Source organism: Carassius gibelio, chromosome B14, assembly GCF_023724105.1.
Source record: "Carassius gibelio isolate Cgi1373 ecotype wild population from Czech Republic chromosome B14, carGib1.2-hapl.c, whole genome shotgun sequence".
Taxonomy (NCBI): domain Eukaryota; kingdom Metazoa; phylum Chordata; class Actinopteri; order Cypriniformes; family Cyprinidae; genus Carassius; species Carassius gibelio.
The window spans coordinates 19,198,418-19,216,211 of record NC_068409.1 but is presented as its reverse complement, the minus strand read 5'-3'; the positions used below and the strand labels follow the sequence as shown (position 1 = coordinate 19,216,211).

Below are 17,794 nucleotides of genomic sequence, written 5' to 3'. Positions count from 1 at the left end.
AGAGCTGCAAACAATATTATCTTGTTTTATTCATACAGGGTATGTTGAAAAAGACATTGAGTAAGGCATGGCGTTTAAATAAAAAAAAGAACTTGCATTCGCAAGTCACGTGCATTATGTATTGAAACATACAATACATTTTTACATAACTTTATATTTTTACCGTTCATTGTTAACTGCTGTCTGAAGCAAGCCAGTTTTGAGCAACTGTCCCTTTAAAAAAATACAACCAATAGCACTGACAGGGAAGGATTAACAACCACTAGACATTTTTAAGGTGGAATGGATAGTTCGGCGAATAAGGAGCTGGCGAATAAGGAGCTGGAGTCAGCCTCGTCTGATAGACGAGGGAAAGAGAGGCAGGAAAAAAGGGAGAAAAAAAACTCCTTCATGTCGGTGTCTGTAAAACAGAGCAAAGGTCGACAGACGCTACACTACTTCATGAAAGGTATGTAATCTAATGATAATACATATAGGCGATAAAAACGGTTCAGTGGTCACTTATCAACTTTATTCCAACAGGGATGGTGGCTTTTCCGCAGGGGGGTGTTGAGAAGTGAATGAAAAAGTTTCCTTGCTGTATTTTTTTCTTTCTTTCCTTTCTGTGCGTATGATGTGAGGGAAACACGTGAACGAAGTATAGTTTTATTTTATAAAAGTACTATTTGAAATGGATAGACCGTTATATTGAGCTTGTAACGGTTATTTGGGTTTAATTAACGTTAAACCGCGACTTGCAAATCTAAACGGCTAACTGGCTATGTAGCGACACGGCTAGCAGTAAGTTTTACACATAACACAGAAAAACAAGTGTAACAAGAATGTATCCACAAGTATGTCGTTGAAAGTTTTGAAAACGCGTCATTTTATAGTAAAAGCGGCTTGAATTTAAACCGAAGACCCAGTTTTGAACTCAATCCCACAAAGTTGCGGCTAACGTAGCTTAGCTTCGCTCCTCGTTTATTCAGCTAATAAATATTTATGATTTCACGCGAAGTCGCGCGTGTTTACACATAAAACCCCGCGAGGATTAAATAAACAACGACTTTCTTTAATAATAATTAGTGTATAGTTAAAGAAAGTGTCTGTTCACATTCTTGTGAGGAAAGATGTGCGTGTCGTGGCGTGTCTTACTGGCTGTGTCTCAAAACCTAACGTAGTGTGCTGCCCACTCAGACTGCATTTTTGGGGGCGTTATAGTATCTAGAAACTGGTGTTCTGCCTTGGCTGGGACTTTCTAAACGTGCCTGTGATGTCCAAAATGCTGTCTAGATGGGTAGCTCACTTGGTTTTGGACAGTCAGCGAGATTGTCTTCAGTAATATTCGTTCAAATCACATTCACAGATGTTTTCTTATGGTTAAGTCCCTATCGGATGGGTAAAGTTTATATTTTAGCATCTTTTTGATAGTAATCATGTGATGTGATAAGCTGATATCAACCATCTCTGCTGTACAGTCTTTTGAAATATCTGTAGTGTCCTTCTCAAATTGTTCTGAGATGTGATCATCCTTGAAACATTTGGAGAAAGATGTTTTGAAGATGTAAATATATTAAGATGTGTGTGGTCTGAGACAAAGACAAAGAGCTTCAAAATCACAATTTTTACTTGGCGCACATAGATAAATGCTGCATATTTAATGGCATTTTCCTAAGTATCATAATATTACAGCTCTTTGTAGAAACACATTTGAAAGACATCGTCTTGTTTTTGACCTTGACCAAGGGGAGGTTTAGATACGGTCAGCTTGTAACATGTTATATGAGATGGTGTGCCTTCAATGAGCAGCATCACCGTGTTACTGGCTTTCATTAGTTACATTAGAAGATTCTGGTTTATAAAAGTGTAGCATTGCTTTATTTCTTTAATGGTGATGCATAAATTATTGTCTCGTCTATACTGCTGAACTCTCTGTTCTTTTTCAGTAGTCTTATATTTGAATTATTTCTTTTAAGCAGAATAGAAATTTAAAAAAAAAGTCTGCATTGGTAAGCATTACAAACCAGATCAAAAATATACATAACAGGAAATATGAGTCCGCATCTATTGATTTTCAATGAAAAAAAATCATATTTTTCACATAGTGGATCTAACATTGGAAGTAAAAATAGATGATACATACAAAATTTGGTTGATTTCAAGAGCTTGATTTTTAACATACTGATGAGATGTTTTTTCCAATTAAACATTTTTTTCATGGGTGGAGCTGTAAGTCATATTTGGCTTATGGACTGGTTGTTTGAAGTTTCTTCTTTGCATTTTTGCAATCGCCGAATTCGTTTCCATTGAGAGCCTCTGAATATCTGCCAACGTGTAACATCTGTCACATAGATGTTCATGTGAGCGTTCACATCTGTTGTCGATCTTGAGCTATGATCTGGTCCTGAATAATGTTGATTAAAATGAATGTTGCAGATGTATACCTTCAGAAACCTGTTTTTCTTTGTAGTATTTCAGGCATGGAGAACAATGGGGTGGTAATTGTTTATGTGCAGCATAAAGAGGATCTATCTCTATTTGTGTCGATGATGTAAGGCTCCAGGGATGGAGAGACTGGATGGTGTCAAGCAATTAAACAGCCCCCCTCTGAACGACTGCATCTTTGTCTTGGATGGGTGTGACGGCTCTCCTCCTTATTTAGAAAAAGAGATCTTGTTCGGTGCTTTTAAGAAAGCCATATTTTTCTGATCAAATTCAAACTGATAAAATTGTAAGGCTGTCTTACATCTGTCGTGCTCTTAAATGTCACTGAAATGTTAGATGGCTTTTTCAATCTGGCTATTATACCTAATTGCATGCGTAATTTGATTTTAAGGATAATGCATGGGTTGAAGCCCACTAGAGGCATTGCGGCTGCAGGACAGTCCTTGTAATAAATCAATTGATCCAGCAAGGAATAAAAGCACCTCTTCCTTGGTCTGGAACTCTATTAGTGTCAAAATGTGACTCCCTTATGATTTAGAAAGCTGATTTCATGTGTAATTTTGCAAATGGCATTGCTCTTGAATGTATATCATAATTATAAAGCAGCATCAAGATGCACATCTTCTGATAATCATGTTGTGGTTGTGGTCAGCATCTTAATGTTATTTTAATTATTTGGGATGAAACAGATGACTGTCAATTTTCATTTTATGGGCATATTAGCCTCACGTCAAACATTTCTTCTTCACTTTTAAAGCAAATTGTCGTTCTCCCCATGAAATAAGAGCATAGAAAGAGTAAAAGCTTTAAGTGGGAGGCTTTTGTGACTCCTAGAAAAATCAATACGAGTAATGCTTTTCTGTGCTTCTCAGTTTGCAAATGGTGTATCTGAGTGTAGCGGCAGGATGGAGATATGGAGCAGGGAAGTGTGTGTTTGTGTATTGAGCTTCTATATTGCTGATCTGAGTCCTGTACTTCCTATTGTTAAAGCTTCGCTATCACTGGTCTCTCAGCAATCAAGGCAGAGTGTGCTGGTTACAAGCTGATTACTTTTCTCTGCTGATAAGCAAGGTGTTTGGTGTGTGCCGAACATAATCACAGGAAGATTTCAGGAAATCAATCTCTGGCTTGATTTTTTTTTTACCATTCACCCTGTTAGTGATTGATCAGAATAGAGCAGTCTAAAGTAATGGTGAGTTTCAATTCAAGTTGTCCTCTATTGACAGGATTGGTGGGTAGTGTTGAGTAGCACATAAAATACTTTTCACTCAGTTTTTTTTAAATATACTGAACATTGTTTCGACGCATTCATAATTTGTAAATCATAGTCATGTAACTTTGGCATGGTATGTGTGAGGATCCAAGAACAGGACTTTTTACATAGAGTATTGAAAAACAGGAATTTCATCAGTGACAAACTGTATGAAGTTGACACCCGTCCCCAGTGCAATGCGGGTACGTTTTCCACAGTAAATAGATTTTTTTGTTTTTGGGGCAGTGACCGTGACGGGTAACTTCTCCAATCTTAATGACATTTGACACATACTGTTTTTTTTTTTTTTAATGCAAACTTAAAAAAGAAAAATTACTAAATACATTTTAATGCTTTTTGCATTTTTTTACCGTTCAAGTGCATATCTCCATAAACTTGTTAATGCATGTTTAATATTACTGCTATTTTTGAAAGACTAGTAGATTTTTCCAAACGAAGTTGTCAATGGAGCTAAATTTACACTCGTTAAAAAAAAAAAATTATTTGCACTTTTATTTAGCAAAGATGCATTAAATGGATCAATTATGAATTATCACATTACACTGACTTCGATTTCAAATAAATGCTGTTCTTTTGAATCTTTAATCAAAGAAACCTAAAAAAAAAGATTCATTTCTGCACAAATATTAGGCAGCACAACTATTTTCAGCATTAGTAGTTAACTGCAAATTAGAATGATTTCTGGAGGATGGAGTAATGATGCTTAAAATTCAGCTTTGAGTCACATGAATTACTTTTTGAAGTTTTTTTTTTAATATTTGAAATTGAAAATAATATTTCATATTGATTTCATTGTATTTTTGATTTAAAAAATGCATCCTTGGTGAGCATAAGAAACTAAAAAGGGGGACAGAATATCTAAGCAACTCCTAACATTTGAACAGCAGTGTATATTGAACTCCTAACATTACCTTTAATTCATATGATGAACTGCAAAATTAAATCTGTACTCCTGGTGGAAGGCAATGATATGTCAATTGCAGCTTGTGCTATTAATGTCAGGGCTGGTTTGATTTGCTCCTGCTTTCGTTGTATATATTTGCCTGTACACACACAGGGTCTGAACAATATTGGGGAAGCTCTGTTGTGCTGACAGTGGAGTGAGAGGAGATGACCTGCTTCACTTACTGTGTGGAGATGTCTGGCTGCCCGTCTTAACTGCACCTTTGACTGACAATGATTACTGATCCATCATTCTCATTTTACATAAAGCATGGTGTGGTTTGACAGGACAAACACCGTAGTGGTCTGGGTGTGGGAAGTGCTTTGAATAGTAAGATTTTTCCAGAAGAGCCAATGGGCTGATGTTTGGCAGCTGAAGAGGTCAAGGGGAAGGGATGTGGCTACAGGAAGTGCCTCTCAGAGGTCTTATATCCTTTCTGTCCTGGTTACTCTTGCAACTTGTTCAGCAGCTGTGCTGTGCTTCGCTGGTCTTGCTCTGGGAGCTCCCTGGGTGGGGCAGCGGGAGGCTGTTGCTTACAGATCCAACACAATGAGTCTGTTGTAGTACACCATAACACATGGAAAATGGGTACATCCTAACAGTTATCTCCAAGACCTCAGATGTGTGCGTAAGTGTGTGTGGTTTTTATAACTGATTAGGCCGTAGTGATTTTTGTGAACTTTCTTGAGACAGTGTTTTTATGTATTTTATTTATTTAATTTTTAGATGCCTAAAATTGTCATTGTGTTCACTGATATACTGGTTTAAATGATTGGTCACTTGTTACCAAAACTTGTAAGTATTCTAATTATACTACTTAAAGACTCAGTAGGAATACAATTTTAGCCTGTTTTTCAGCACTGTGAAGAGCTTAATGGCTTTAGTGTAACTGTTTGTCACGCATAAGGGCTATGGATTTTTTTTTGTGTGTGTGTGTGTGTGAATGCATGAGGAATGTTATGTATTTTACATCAATGCTTTCCGACCTTTTTGACTCTCATGCTTCCCATTATCCACAACAATACTCAAGGCACTGTCATATAGCTGATGGGTTTCCACATCTGCTGTAATATCAGTTTTGTTCTCAAAACTTTTTTTTTTATGTGCAGAATCTGGGACTGTTCAAAGATTAAAATAAGTAGAAAAAGTAATTATAACTTAAATACAATTTTAGAATTCCACAATTTTAAGAATGTTGAAGTGAATTTATATGATTTTTCCGGTTGTTTGTTTTATTTTATAGTGATGAGTATAAAAAACAAAACAAATGAAGTATGCGTATTCTGTATAAAAATGCCTATGATGTTTTAAGTAAAAAAAAAAAGTTTAGGCATAGAAAACTAAACTTTTAAAATTAGGCTACCTCTTAGGTTCTTTAAAGGAAACCTATATTAATTGATTTTCTCTATTTAGATTATTATTTTTTTTTTTCAAATAGTTATATCTCTGCCAAATATTGTCCTGTCCTAACAAACCATACATCATCCTGTGTTTGAAGATGGTGAGCGTGCGGCCGGCTCTCGCTCTCTCTCTCTACCCTGTTAAACTGACAGGACTTAAAAACACATGCAAATGATAAACTTTCACTCTATGATGGTTAAGCTGTGCAGCTGGCCTGTACAGTTAATGAATAACGGATCAACTACGACAGCCTACATCGCACATCCTGCGATGTGACTTTCATGGATTCGTACATCGCGATATCGATGCTTAAACGACACATCGTGGAGCCCTATAGGAGATATACAGTCCATGTGATCTTTGTCATCATTATGAATTGCATACATGCATGTTATTTCCAAACTGATGTCAGTTTCTCTTTTTGTTGCAGGTGCCCTTTCTCGATGTGTCAGCCTCTGACCGCAACCAGTTTCTGGCATGGATTAGTCTAATATCTAATAGTCATCTCGTCGTTGTTTTAAGCTTTAATTTCTCAATTGCCCTTTACACTAATTCTCGGAGTGGTTGTGACCCAGTTTCACCCCCTTCACTGCAGGCCTTCCTGAACCCTGAGCATCAGCAGCTGTGTCCTGCCTCGACTTCCTGTCCTTGGCCGTGCAAGGCTAATCTCGTCTACTCCCCTACCCCCCCCCACATACACAAACACACACTTAATCGTCGTCCTGACACACTGCAGGCCGAGAGCGCTTCAGATCCTGCTTCCTGGTGCAGCCCAGCACTATGACCTCCATGTCCAGTCTGTTCTCCTTCACCAGCCCGGCGGTGAAGCGGTTGCTGGGCTGGAAGCAGGGCGACGAGGAGGAAAAATGGGCGGAAAAGGCTGTGGACGCCCTGGTGAAGAAGCTGAAGAAGAAAAAGGGCGCCATGGAGGACTTGGAGAAGGCCCTAAGCAGTCCCGGACAGCCCAGTAAATGTGTGACCATCCCACGGTCGCTGGACGGACGGCTGCAGGTGTCCCACAGGAAGGGCCTGCCTCACGTCATCTACTGCCGCGTGTGGCGCTGGCCTGACCTGCAGTCCCATCACGAGCTCAAACCCCTCGAGGTGTGCGAGTATCCGTTCGGTTCCAAACAGAAAGAAGTGTGTATCAACCCATATCACTACAAACGAGTTGAAAGTCCTGGTAAGTCAATACTGATGTGTTTATTTTACTTCTCATGACAGATTATTTACAACAAATGTTTTTCATATTAAGAATTTTCTTGGCACATTTATGGATAAGTGATAAAAGAACACTACAGGGTAATTAAAGTGAAAACTATAAAAGCATTTTTGTTACTTGAAATGAAATAAACGAGACCAGGAATAAAAAAATAATAATAATTTTAAAAACCTGTATATTATTTTGGCTAGTTGCCAAAGCAACATTTCTCATTTTATTATTTATTTATTAATTATTTATTTATTTGATGTACTAAAATTACTGAAATAATTCAAACTAAAATAAAAATAATAATATAGACATATTTAAAAATATATAATAATAATAAAAACTGCATAAAAATTACTAAAATTAAAATAAAATGTAAAATACACAAAATTAATTGTAAAACAGTAGCAGTATTTCAGTAATACTAAAATAACACCTTGTACGCTACTGTTTCTAATTTGTTGGTATTTTTTTGTTAATATCTTATGTTCACTAAAGCTGCATTTATTTGATCTAATACAGTAAAAACAGTGATATTATGAAATGTTATTACTATTTAAAATGTTTAATAATATATTTTAAAATTCAATTTTACACACCCACTGCTCCAGGTGTGTGTTCACGGCTGTGTGTGTGCACTTTGGATGGGTTAAATGCAGAGCACGAATTCTGAGTATGGGTCACCATACTTGGCTGAATGTCATATCATTTTCACTTGAAATTTTATTTATTCTTGACTATAACTGTATACATTTTTCAACAAAGAATCTCCAAATCCCCAAATTTTCAAATGTGTAGTGTTTTTTTTTTTCAACCAGTATATCACCAGTCTTAGCAGTTTAATCTTTTTTGTTGAATCATGTTAAAACTCATTTGATCAATCACACATCATTAAATCCTAATCAGCTGATTTCATTTCTCTGCCCGCGTAGTGTTCTTCCGATAAGCTGTTGTTGATGGCCAGCAAACAAAAACAGACAAAATAACAGTGGATTGGTAAACACGTGTCCCCTGTGAGGTTATGTTGCCTATAATTTCCTCTGTATATCCAGCAGTATAGACCGTGTTGACTTGTCAGATATACCTTCCCCCCAGAGGCCTTCTGGTCTCCGTAACCTCTGTTGCCCTCTGCTTCGATTGAGATGTGCATTGTATTTAGATTTTCAAGGGCAGATATCACATGTCTCTCAGGAGAGAAAACACATTTCTGTTGAAGCCGGAAAACTGATCTGTAGTGCCTTAGCCATATTACCTTGGAGCCAGAGTCGGCCAATCACCACAAAGATGTTAAGGATGCAGGATTCTATTTTTTTTCTGCCATGAATATAAAAACCAGAATCATGTTTAAAATCCTGTTATCTTTTCTCAGTGCTTCCTCCGGTGTTGGTGCCACGACACAGCGAGTTCAATCCTCAGCACAGTCTGCTGGTGCAGTTTCGCAACCTGAGTCACAATGAGCCTCACATGCCTCTCAACGCCACCTTCCCAGAGTCCTTCCAGCAGCACAGCGGAGGAAGCTCCTTCCCCATCTCTCCAAACTCGCCTTACCCTCCGTCTCCCGCCAGCAGCGGCACCTACCCCAACTCTCCTGCAAGCTCTGGGCCATCCAGCCCCTTCCAGCTGCCAGGTACACACAACACCTCCCGTTAGAGCTGCACGATTAATCCTTAAAAGATCACAACCTCGATTCAAACACCCATGCCATCCCATTTTTAAAAAATGACGATTCACCCGTGTCTATTAAACCTTTGGAAAAATTATATCGGAAAATTCAAATCTGTGTTTGCTTTGCTGCTCACACAGAGAGAGCATGTTTAGATAAGAAACAGCTTCACAAATAATCTTTTCCAACTAAACAGTATTATTTTTGTCTTGCATTCATATTATCACAGAAATACTGGGATGAAAATTTATAGTACAGATATAAACTTTGTTGTCTATGATAGCATTCAAAATTGAGCAAATGCCCTTTTGAAAGTAATTGGCGCTTTAACATTTGTGTTGGTTACATTGTTTCGATACGAGGTGGCAAAAAGTGGCTTTTGAATATGTATTTGTCATTGAGTCATTCATTCGAGAGGTTCGTTTAAAAACACTGATTCATCCAGTAATGAAACAAGTTAAGTATTTATGAGTGAGTCATTGAATCATTCATTCAAACAACTTAATAATTTTTTTTATTTTTATTTTAATATCAAAAATTGTTTTATTAAATATTATATTGTAAATGCATATACATTAAATCATTTAACTCATTAACATTTATTAAACCCTAAGCAATAACATTTTGTTATACATTATTTTGTTTAATTCAGTATCTTGGGAGAATCTTGGCAGTATCTTGATCTCTATTTGAGACACACAAAAATCGTGATTCTCAATTTATCCAGAATCGTGCAGCTCTACCACTCATAATATTGATAGATCTTTTGGGATGTTTTTGCCAGTGGCAAACTGATGTGTTGATTTTCTTTGCTGCTGCGATTGCAAACGGATGTGTGACGCTGAATGATAAACCTGTGATATGACGGTGAGTTGTGCAGTGGCAATTGCTGTCTGTAAACAATGGAAATGCCAGCTAAGCAGCACACTAAAGCCTGGTGACTTCAGTCCTGCTGCTGGGTGCCCATCACTTGGCACCGGCCCGCGCTCCCTCTATTCTGTATCGAGTGATTTGCTGATGCCTGCATCTGTAGGCTGGGTGCACTCAGGCAGAAGCACAGCAAATGTTTTATAGCGCTGTGGGTTAGAACTAAAGCTGGTTTTATTCATAGAAATTGCTTGATTCATCACAGCTTCAGATCTGCCTCAGTGATTAAAGTGATGGAAGCACTTGAAGCTTTGACATTTACATTGTGAAAGAATAACTGCTTTTTTGTGTTGGCTAATCACTAGTGCAGTGCCAACAGCATCAACAATTTAATATTTAAACACTACCATGATAAAGTTTGACACTTTTATTCAGCAAGGATGGATAAAAATTTTCAAAAATGACCGTAAAGATGTTAATAATTTTACAATCGATTTTTATTTCCTTTTTAGTCAAACAATCCTGAAAAAATGTACTGCAGTTTCCACAACAAATTGTCCTCATTTTTAAGTTCCTTTGGATAAAAGCTTCTGCTAAATTACTAAATGAAAATATAAAGCAGCACAACTGTTTTCAACATCGATAATTATTAAATAAAATGCTGAAAATTAAATGTTGCAATCACAGAAATCAATTACAATTTTTAATGTATTCATAAAAACAGTAAGTTGTAATAATATTATACAATAATACTGTAACAAAATGTAACTTTTTGATCAAATAACTGCAGCCTTTGCAATCATTTTTCAAAAACATTAAATCTTACCAACCCCAGACTTTCAGTGATGATAATGATTCATTCAGATTCCAAAGGAAATACAGCATAATTTAGTTCCATTGTTCAATAAAAAAAACCTAATCTTTTATGACTGATACACCAGACAAGCAATCTGACAATGCTCTTCTCCTTTGCCTTCATTGAATTTTAACTTAATTAGCTTTTTTTAAATACTTATTGCATTAGATAATGTCTTTCACCAATTTTTTTTTTCCAGAGCCAGAGGTGCTTTTATTTTTATTTTATTTTTATTTATTTTGTTATTAGCCATAAACTGTTAACGGAAGAGATTGCGCTCAAATATATTTTGCTGTTCTGTTTGCTTTTTAGTGGTGAAACAGATACCGTATTTCCCGGACTATAATTCACACTTTTTTCATAGTTTGGCTGGTCCTGCGACTTTTAGTCAGGTGCGACTTACTTATCAAAATGAATTTGACATGAACCAAGTGAAAACATTACCGTCTTCAGCCGCGAGAGGGCGCGATTTTTGGACTGATGCGACTTATACTTAGATGCGACTTATAGTCCGAAAAATATGGGACTTTAAAGTACTAAAGCAATATATGTGTCCAAATAATACTCATCCCTGACACATATTTAAACTAGCCCAGATTATACTGTCAAAAAAAGAAAAAGAAAAGAAGCCTGCTTTAAATAGCTGTTTCCACATCATGAATAACTGTATTGTACAGAGGTGGGTGTTTGATGTAAGGGATTCATGAAATCTGACACTAAAAGGTTTCCATAAGATGCAAAGCAGCTTCCTGTAAAGAATCATCAGAATTCAGGCTCCAGAGGATTGCAGTGGTAGCCCATATGTTTGCAGCAGGCCTCATTGTCTGACTGCTATCTCTCTGTGGTGTCTCTTTACCAGCTGATACCCCTCCTCCTGCCTACATGCCTCCAGATGAACAGATGGGACAGGACGGATCTCAGTCCATGGAGACTGGCAACACTAGCATGGTTCCTCAGAATATGCCCAGAGGGGGTAAGAAACTATTAACGTCCTATTCAGAAGTGATCCAGGTGTGATGACAAAGAACATAAAAACTCCATCAAATCTGAGTATTTTGTCATGTAGCTTGTTCATTACAGAAGTATGCATGTATGTCTGTTTAGGGCATGTTTCATTGAAGTAATATTGACCTATATTGACAATGGCCTTGCAGAAACAGACTTGACTACAGCCATAAAGCCACCCATTTAAACAGGGAATGAAATATAAGAGGTTAAAATTCACAACAGTCCAAAATCTTGCGATTTTTTTTTATTTTTAAATATAGTAATTAACACACATTTATCTGTGGAGTGATTTATCACAGCATATTAAAGTGTGTTTTGAATTTTGTGATTTAAATTCACAAATTAAATTAAAGCTTGATATAAAAGTAAAACAATGCAAAGCTCATTGCAACCGGTGCACGACAGGCATGCTACAAATTGTTAACAGAAAACAGCACTGACTAAAATATCGATCTTAAGATTTAAGAATTGATATTGGTTCATCAAAATGAGAACCCATTTAAGTCAAGAAATCAAATTTTGTAAACCCAGGACTAAAAATCAGTGTAATAAAATGACCAACAACAGTTCACTCTTTGTACAAATCAATTGAAATGACTAGTTTTTCATCAGAAGTTTTCATTGTAGTAACCTGGTACTTTGAAAACACAAGTTTGTTTTGCAGCAGACCGAAATAAAACCTGTGCATGGCAATTGGGTCAAGCCAGACAGTTCGATTAGAGGTCACAACACTGAGAAAGCTCTTGCAATTTTTTTTTTAAGGCAAAGTCACAGTAACACCCTCTGTAGTTAAAAACAGTGTCTGAATTTCTAACACATTGCCTGTTGTGATCTTTAAATCCTTTTGGCCCGGTATCCCCCTCTAATCTCTCCATAAGGTTTATCTAGCTGATGTGGTGAAGCATCTGAGCAAGTAGAAACAATAGATGGCTTGGGCTCAAGGTCTTGTTTTATTTTCCTCTTTCAGATGTGCAGCCAGTGGAGTATGAGGAGCCCAGTCACTGGTGCTCTATTGTGTACTATGAGTTGAATAATCGTGTGGGAGAGGCTTACCACGCTTCCTCCACCAGCGTGCTAGTTGATGGATTCACTGACCCATCCAACAACAAGAACCGCTTCTGCCTGGGCCTGCTCTCCAACGTCAATCGCAACTCCACTATTGAAAACACTCGTCGCCACATTGGCAAAGGTATGCATGCGGTTATTATGCACGAAGATCTTGTACACACAACTGTGCTTTGTCACTCAGTCCTGGAAACTCAGTGGGAGGTGACTTTAACCTTCTGCAAAGCAGTGATCTAATCATTCAAGGGTTAGTTCATCGAAAAATCATAATTAGGTCATTAATAACTCACCCTCATGTCGTTCCAAACCCGTGAGACCTCCGTTTATATTTGGGACACAGTTTATTTAGATTTAGTCCGAGAGCTCTCAGTCCCTCCATTGAAACTGTGTGTACAGTATACTGTCCATGTCCAGAAAGGTAAGAAAAACATCATCAGAGTAGTCCATGTGACATCAGAGGATCAGTTAGAATATTTTGAAGCATCGAAAATACATTTTGGTCCAAAAATATCAAAAACTACGACTTTCAGCATTGTCTTCTCTTTCGTGTCTGTTGAGAGAGAGAGAGAGTTCAAAACAAAGCAGTTTGTGATATCCGGTTCGCGAACGAATCATTCGATGTAACTGGATCTTTTTGAACCAATTCACCAAATCGAACTGAATCGTTTTAAACGGTTCGCGTCTCCAATACACATTAATCCAAAAATGACTTAAGCTGTTAACTTTTTTAATGTGGCTGACACTCCCTCTGAGTTCAAACACGGAAGAGAAGAAAATGCTGTAAGTCGTAGTTTTTGATATTTTTGGACCAAAATGTATTTTCGATCCTTCAAAATATTCTAACTGACCCTCTGATGTCACATGGACTACTTTGATGATGTTTTTCTTACCTTTCTAAACTGTGTCCTGAATAATGGATGTCTCACGGGTTTGGAACGACATGAGGGTGAGTCATTAATGACATAATTGAGTTTTCTGTGAACTAACCCTTTAACTAAAGGTTTTGACTTTTTTTTTTTTTTTTTTATATATATATAGACAACTATTACGTTAAACATTAGGTGGAAAAACTAAACAAACATTAGAAATGTTGCCTTGTCAAGTAACTGAGGTTGAAATTCTAGAGTTACTAACTCAACTTATCTAAACTTGAAAAAAATGCAAACATTTAAAAATATTTTTACAAAATTCATTAATAAAAATACAAAAAAGTAAACTAAAATGTAAGTAAAAAATAACTAAATATATAAAAATAAGTTATTCAGAATATTATTAAAAAGTATAATAGTGTATAAATAATACTAAAATAACCCAGTGGCAAAGGTTTGTCAGTAAGAAGACCAATAATGTCAACCTTAACCCTGTTTAGGGCCCGTTCACACCAAAAAAAAGATAACTGTACTGATAACTATATGGCATGCACACCATCTGAAAATAATGGTCTAATGGTGTAATATATGCTGTTATAAAAAAAATATATTTTTATAAAATAGTTTTTGCCAATTTAAATGCTTGTGATCTTTAAAGGGGGGGTGAAATGCTCGTTTTCACTCAATATCCTGTTAATCTTGAGTACATATAGAGTAGTACTGCATCCTTCATAACTCCAAAAAGTCTTTAGTTTTATTATATTCATAAGAGAAAGATAGTCTGTACCGATTTTTCCCGGAAAAACACGACCGGCTGGAGGCGTGACGTGTGGGCGGAGCTAAAGAATCACGAGCACGAATAGGCTTTTGCGTTGAGAGCATGTGGAAGCTGTGACATTACCGTGAGGGAAAACCCATGATCCAAAACAAACCATGGCTTACAGTCAGATTCAGCCGTTTATTTATGATCCAGAATCAGATCCCGAGGCTGAAACTGAACGAAAGCAACAGAAGCAACGACTCGCTCCGAGCGGGGCTCGAACCCGGGTCTCTGGCATGGGAGGCGGACGCACTAACAAGGAGGCAGAGAAATTTGAAGCAGTTTTACTCACTGCCTGCGGTTCCAACACACGATCGTGACCCTTTTTCCTTGGGATTGCATCATCCTTAAGAAATAAACGATACGCAAATCCGTCGTCAAACTGGGCCTTGTGAACAAGCATCTTCGAAATGCAGGGAACAAACAAAAACACTTGCTTTTTTTGGTAATCTGTGCAGGGTTGTCTTGCCCTGGCAACCAAAATCACACTTCTTTTGTGACTTTTCGCGATGCTCTCGCTCTGATCAGTGAATCGCTCTGATCAGTGAAATGTCTGTGCTGCTCAGCCTCGCTATACAGGAGCGCGCGCTCTTCCAGGAGAAGTGCCCTCAGGACCCATATAAGGAAATTCCGCTCAATCTAACGTCACACAGAGCCATACTCGAAAAAACTTTCCGAAACTTGTGACAAACCGGAAGGAGTATTTTGGGAACAAAAATACTCCTTCAAACGTACAACTTAATTTTTGTAACTTTGTCCATGTTTAGCATGGGAATCCAACTCTTTAACAGTGTAAAAAACTCAGTATGCATGAAATAGCATTTCACCCCCCCCTTTAAATTTGGGTGGATTCGGATTGTTTTTAGCTTTCAGATGGATAAAAATAGTTTTGAAAGTGATTTGAAAGATATTGTTCCTCTGGTTATAGATGTGATGTAGACTTCCCTATTGTCATACAATCGATTTATCATTACATTTTATAATAAAAATTATAGTTTTTGTCCTCTGTGTGCATGGGCTTTTAAAAGCAAGGCACTTTTTCCCATCAGTTTTTAGATGATTCATGATTCATTGCATGATCTGGTTTAGTAATAGAGACAATTGTGTTAATATTACAATGATTAGCAATGAATCATCTCCACACCTAAAAAGTTAAATGTGACCCTGGACCACAAAACCAGTATTAAGTTTTCATTTTTCACAATTTATATTTATATATCATCTGCAAGCTGAATAAATAAGCTTTCCATTGATGTATGGTTTGTTATGATCAGACGATATTTGGCCGATGTACAACAATTTAAAATACAAATACTGAGAAAATCACCCTTAAAGTTGTCCAGATGAATTCTTATGAAGGCTTGTTACTAATCAAAAATTTAGTTTTGATACATTTACAGTAGGGAATTTACTAAATATCTTCATGGAACATGATCTTAACATCCTAATGATTTTTGGCATAAAAGAAAAATCTTATCATTTTTTACCTATACAATGGTTTTTAAGCTATTGCTAAAAATATATCCCAGAGACTTAAGACTGCTTTTGTGCTCCAGGGTCACACATTTTCTCAAAGTGAACATGTTTGTTTACAATGGTGGATCACTGTTGGACTGTATTATGATTCACTATTGAAATAAATCACAGGAAGACCATCTTTTTCTAATCTTGCACAGAATTTTTATGAAGCCAAATGTTAATTATTTAGCATTTTACTCTATAATAGAATATTTCTGAAGCATATTTACGACGATCTCTTCTTCCTCAGGTGTCCACCTGTATTACGTTGGAGGAGAAGTGTATGCAGAGTGTCTGAGTGACACCAGCATTTTTGTCCAGAGTCGAAACTGTAACTACCATCATGGCTTCCACCCCACAACCGTCTGTAAAATCCCCAGCGGCTGCAGCCTCAAGATCTTCAACAACCAAGAATTTGCTCAGCTGCTCGCTCAGTCGGTCAACCACGGATTCGAGGCCGTCTACGAGCTCACCAAGATGTGCACCATCCGCATGAGCTTTGTAAAGGTACGAGTATCACCACTGATGAGCAGTTTACAGATGGTTATTTACCAACCTCTTACAATAATTTAATTTTTTTTTTTTTTTTAGGGTTGGGGCGCGGAGTATCACAGACAAGATGTTACGAGCACCCCTTGCTGGATAGAAGTGCATCTTCACGGTCCCCTCCAATGGCTGGATAAAGTCCTTACACAAATGGGTTCTCCTCTGAACCCCATCTCTTCGGTCTCATAATGATGGGCCCTGCTGGGCTGGGAGGATCTTAAATTTTTTTTTATTATTATAATTTTTTTATCTTCACTTTTGAAAGAAAAGGAGATCTTAAGGGGTGAACTGTTTACACTACCTGCAGAAGGGCGACCGGATCCTGCGGCAGTCAGAACCAGAAGAATGAACTTGGGCTACAAGCACATCTAGCCGAGGAAAATTCTAGGCAGTGACACAAAATGGACTAACTACTGCTTTAGCAATTGCCTTTGTTTGTTTGTTTATTTGTTTTTTTGCATACAATTGTTTTAAAATGATGCTTGTATGAATTACTTTCTCTAACTGTAGGTAATCTAGTAGATGAAACTGACATGCTTTCATGCATCTCTACTTCACTTTACACCAGTTGATAATGGCAATTTTCTAGTTCTATGAGAATCTTTTAAATTTCTATGCTGTCTAATCCCTGTTATTCACAAGGCATATTTTCCTTTATATGTTTACTGTTAACTGACTCATTACAAATGTTTCCTTTTTATAGCATCTGTTGCCTTAAGGCAAATCAAAATTACTGCTTTTAAATAAAGTTCTTTTATCTGAAAAATTGTGCTCATTTGTTTTATGATGACAAACAAAATGTGTGAGCCTTATGGACAGAGACTTTTAACTTTTAAATCCACAGCTGTTGGCTAGCACAATATGTCCTTGCATGTGTCTCGGTTTTCTCCAACATAGAAAACACAAAAGTGCATAGTGAAGTAGCTTTCATTTATGTTGCATGATTGTACTTGTTTTATACAAACAGATTCTTGAAGTGGAATCAGTGCTCATGGAGACTAAACTGGTCTTTGATGTCTGTTATCTGGTTCCCTCTGCTGGTCAAGACATGGACTATTTTTTAGTGCAAGTTTCTGTGAATTTGAGGGCTGATACCAGACAGTTTATCCATAATAATAACCATTAAAAATGCAATGACGTCTGGATGGACTGCACGTTGTATTAAGGTATTTACTTTTCAATCAAAAAAGTAACAAAAAAAAAAAAAAATCAATTATATAACCTGAGCATGATTGCCCTTAATACTGCACTCTCACACTAATATCTGACAAACAGTGACCTGTAGTTAAACATTTCTTGTTTCAGGTTTCATTGTATGATCACTTTTTATT

At 37.0% G+C, this 17,794-nt stretch overlaps 1 protein-coding gene across 3 annotated transcripts; it reads left to right on the top strand.

Annotated features, from left to right (window-relative positions):
* Positions 1–340: 340 nt before the first annotated feature.
* Positions 341–17,229, top strand: LOC127971582 (mothers against decapentaplegic homolog 5). 3 transcript variants are annotated; one of them, XM_052574691.1, is made up of 7 exons: positions 341–448; positions 6,472–7,224; positions 8,621–8,878; positions 11,497–11,610; positions 12,613–12,834; positions 16,168–16,424; positions 16,509–17,229. In XM_052574691.1, the coding sequence occupies exons 2-7, from the start codon at positions 6,822–6,824 to the stop codon at positions 16,650–16,652; spliced, it is 1,398 nt and encodes a 465-aa protein (XP_052430651.1). In that variant the 5' UTR covers positions 341–448; positions 6,472–6,821; the 3' UTR covers positions 16,653–17,229. The 3 variants fall into 3 exon arrangements, with proteins under 3 accessions (XP_052430651.1, XP_052430652.1, XP_052430653.1); XM_052574692.1 differs by lacking the exon at positions 341–448 and adding an exon at positions 578–780; XM_052574693.1 differs by lacking the exon at positions 341–448 and adding an exon at positions 5,114–5,268.
* The last annotated feature ends 565 nt before the right edge of the window (positions 17,230–17,794 follow it).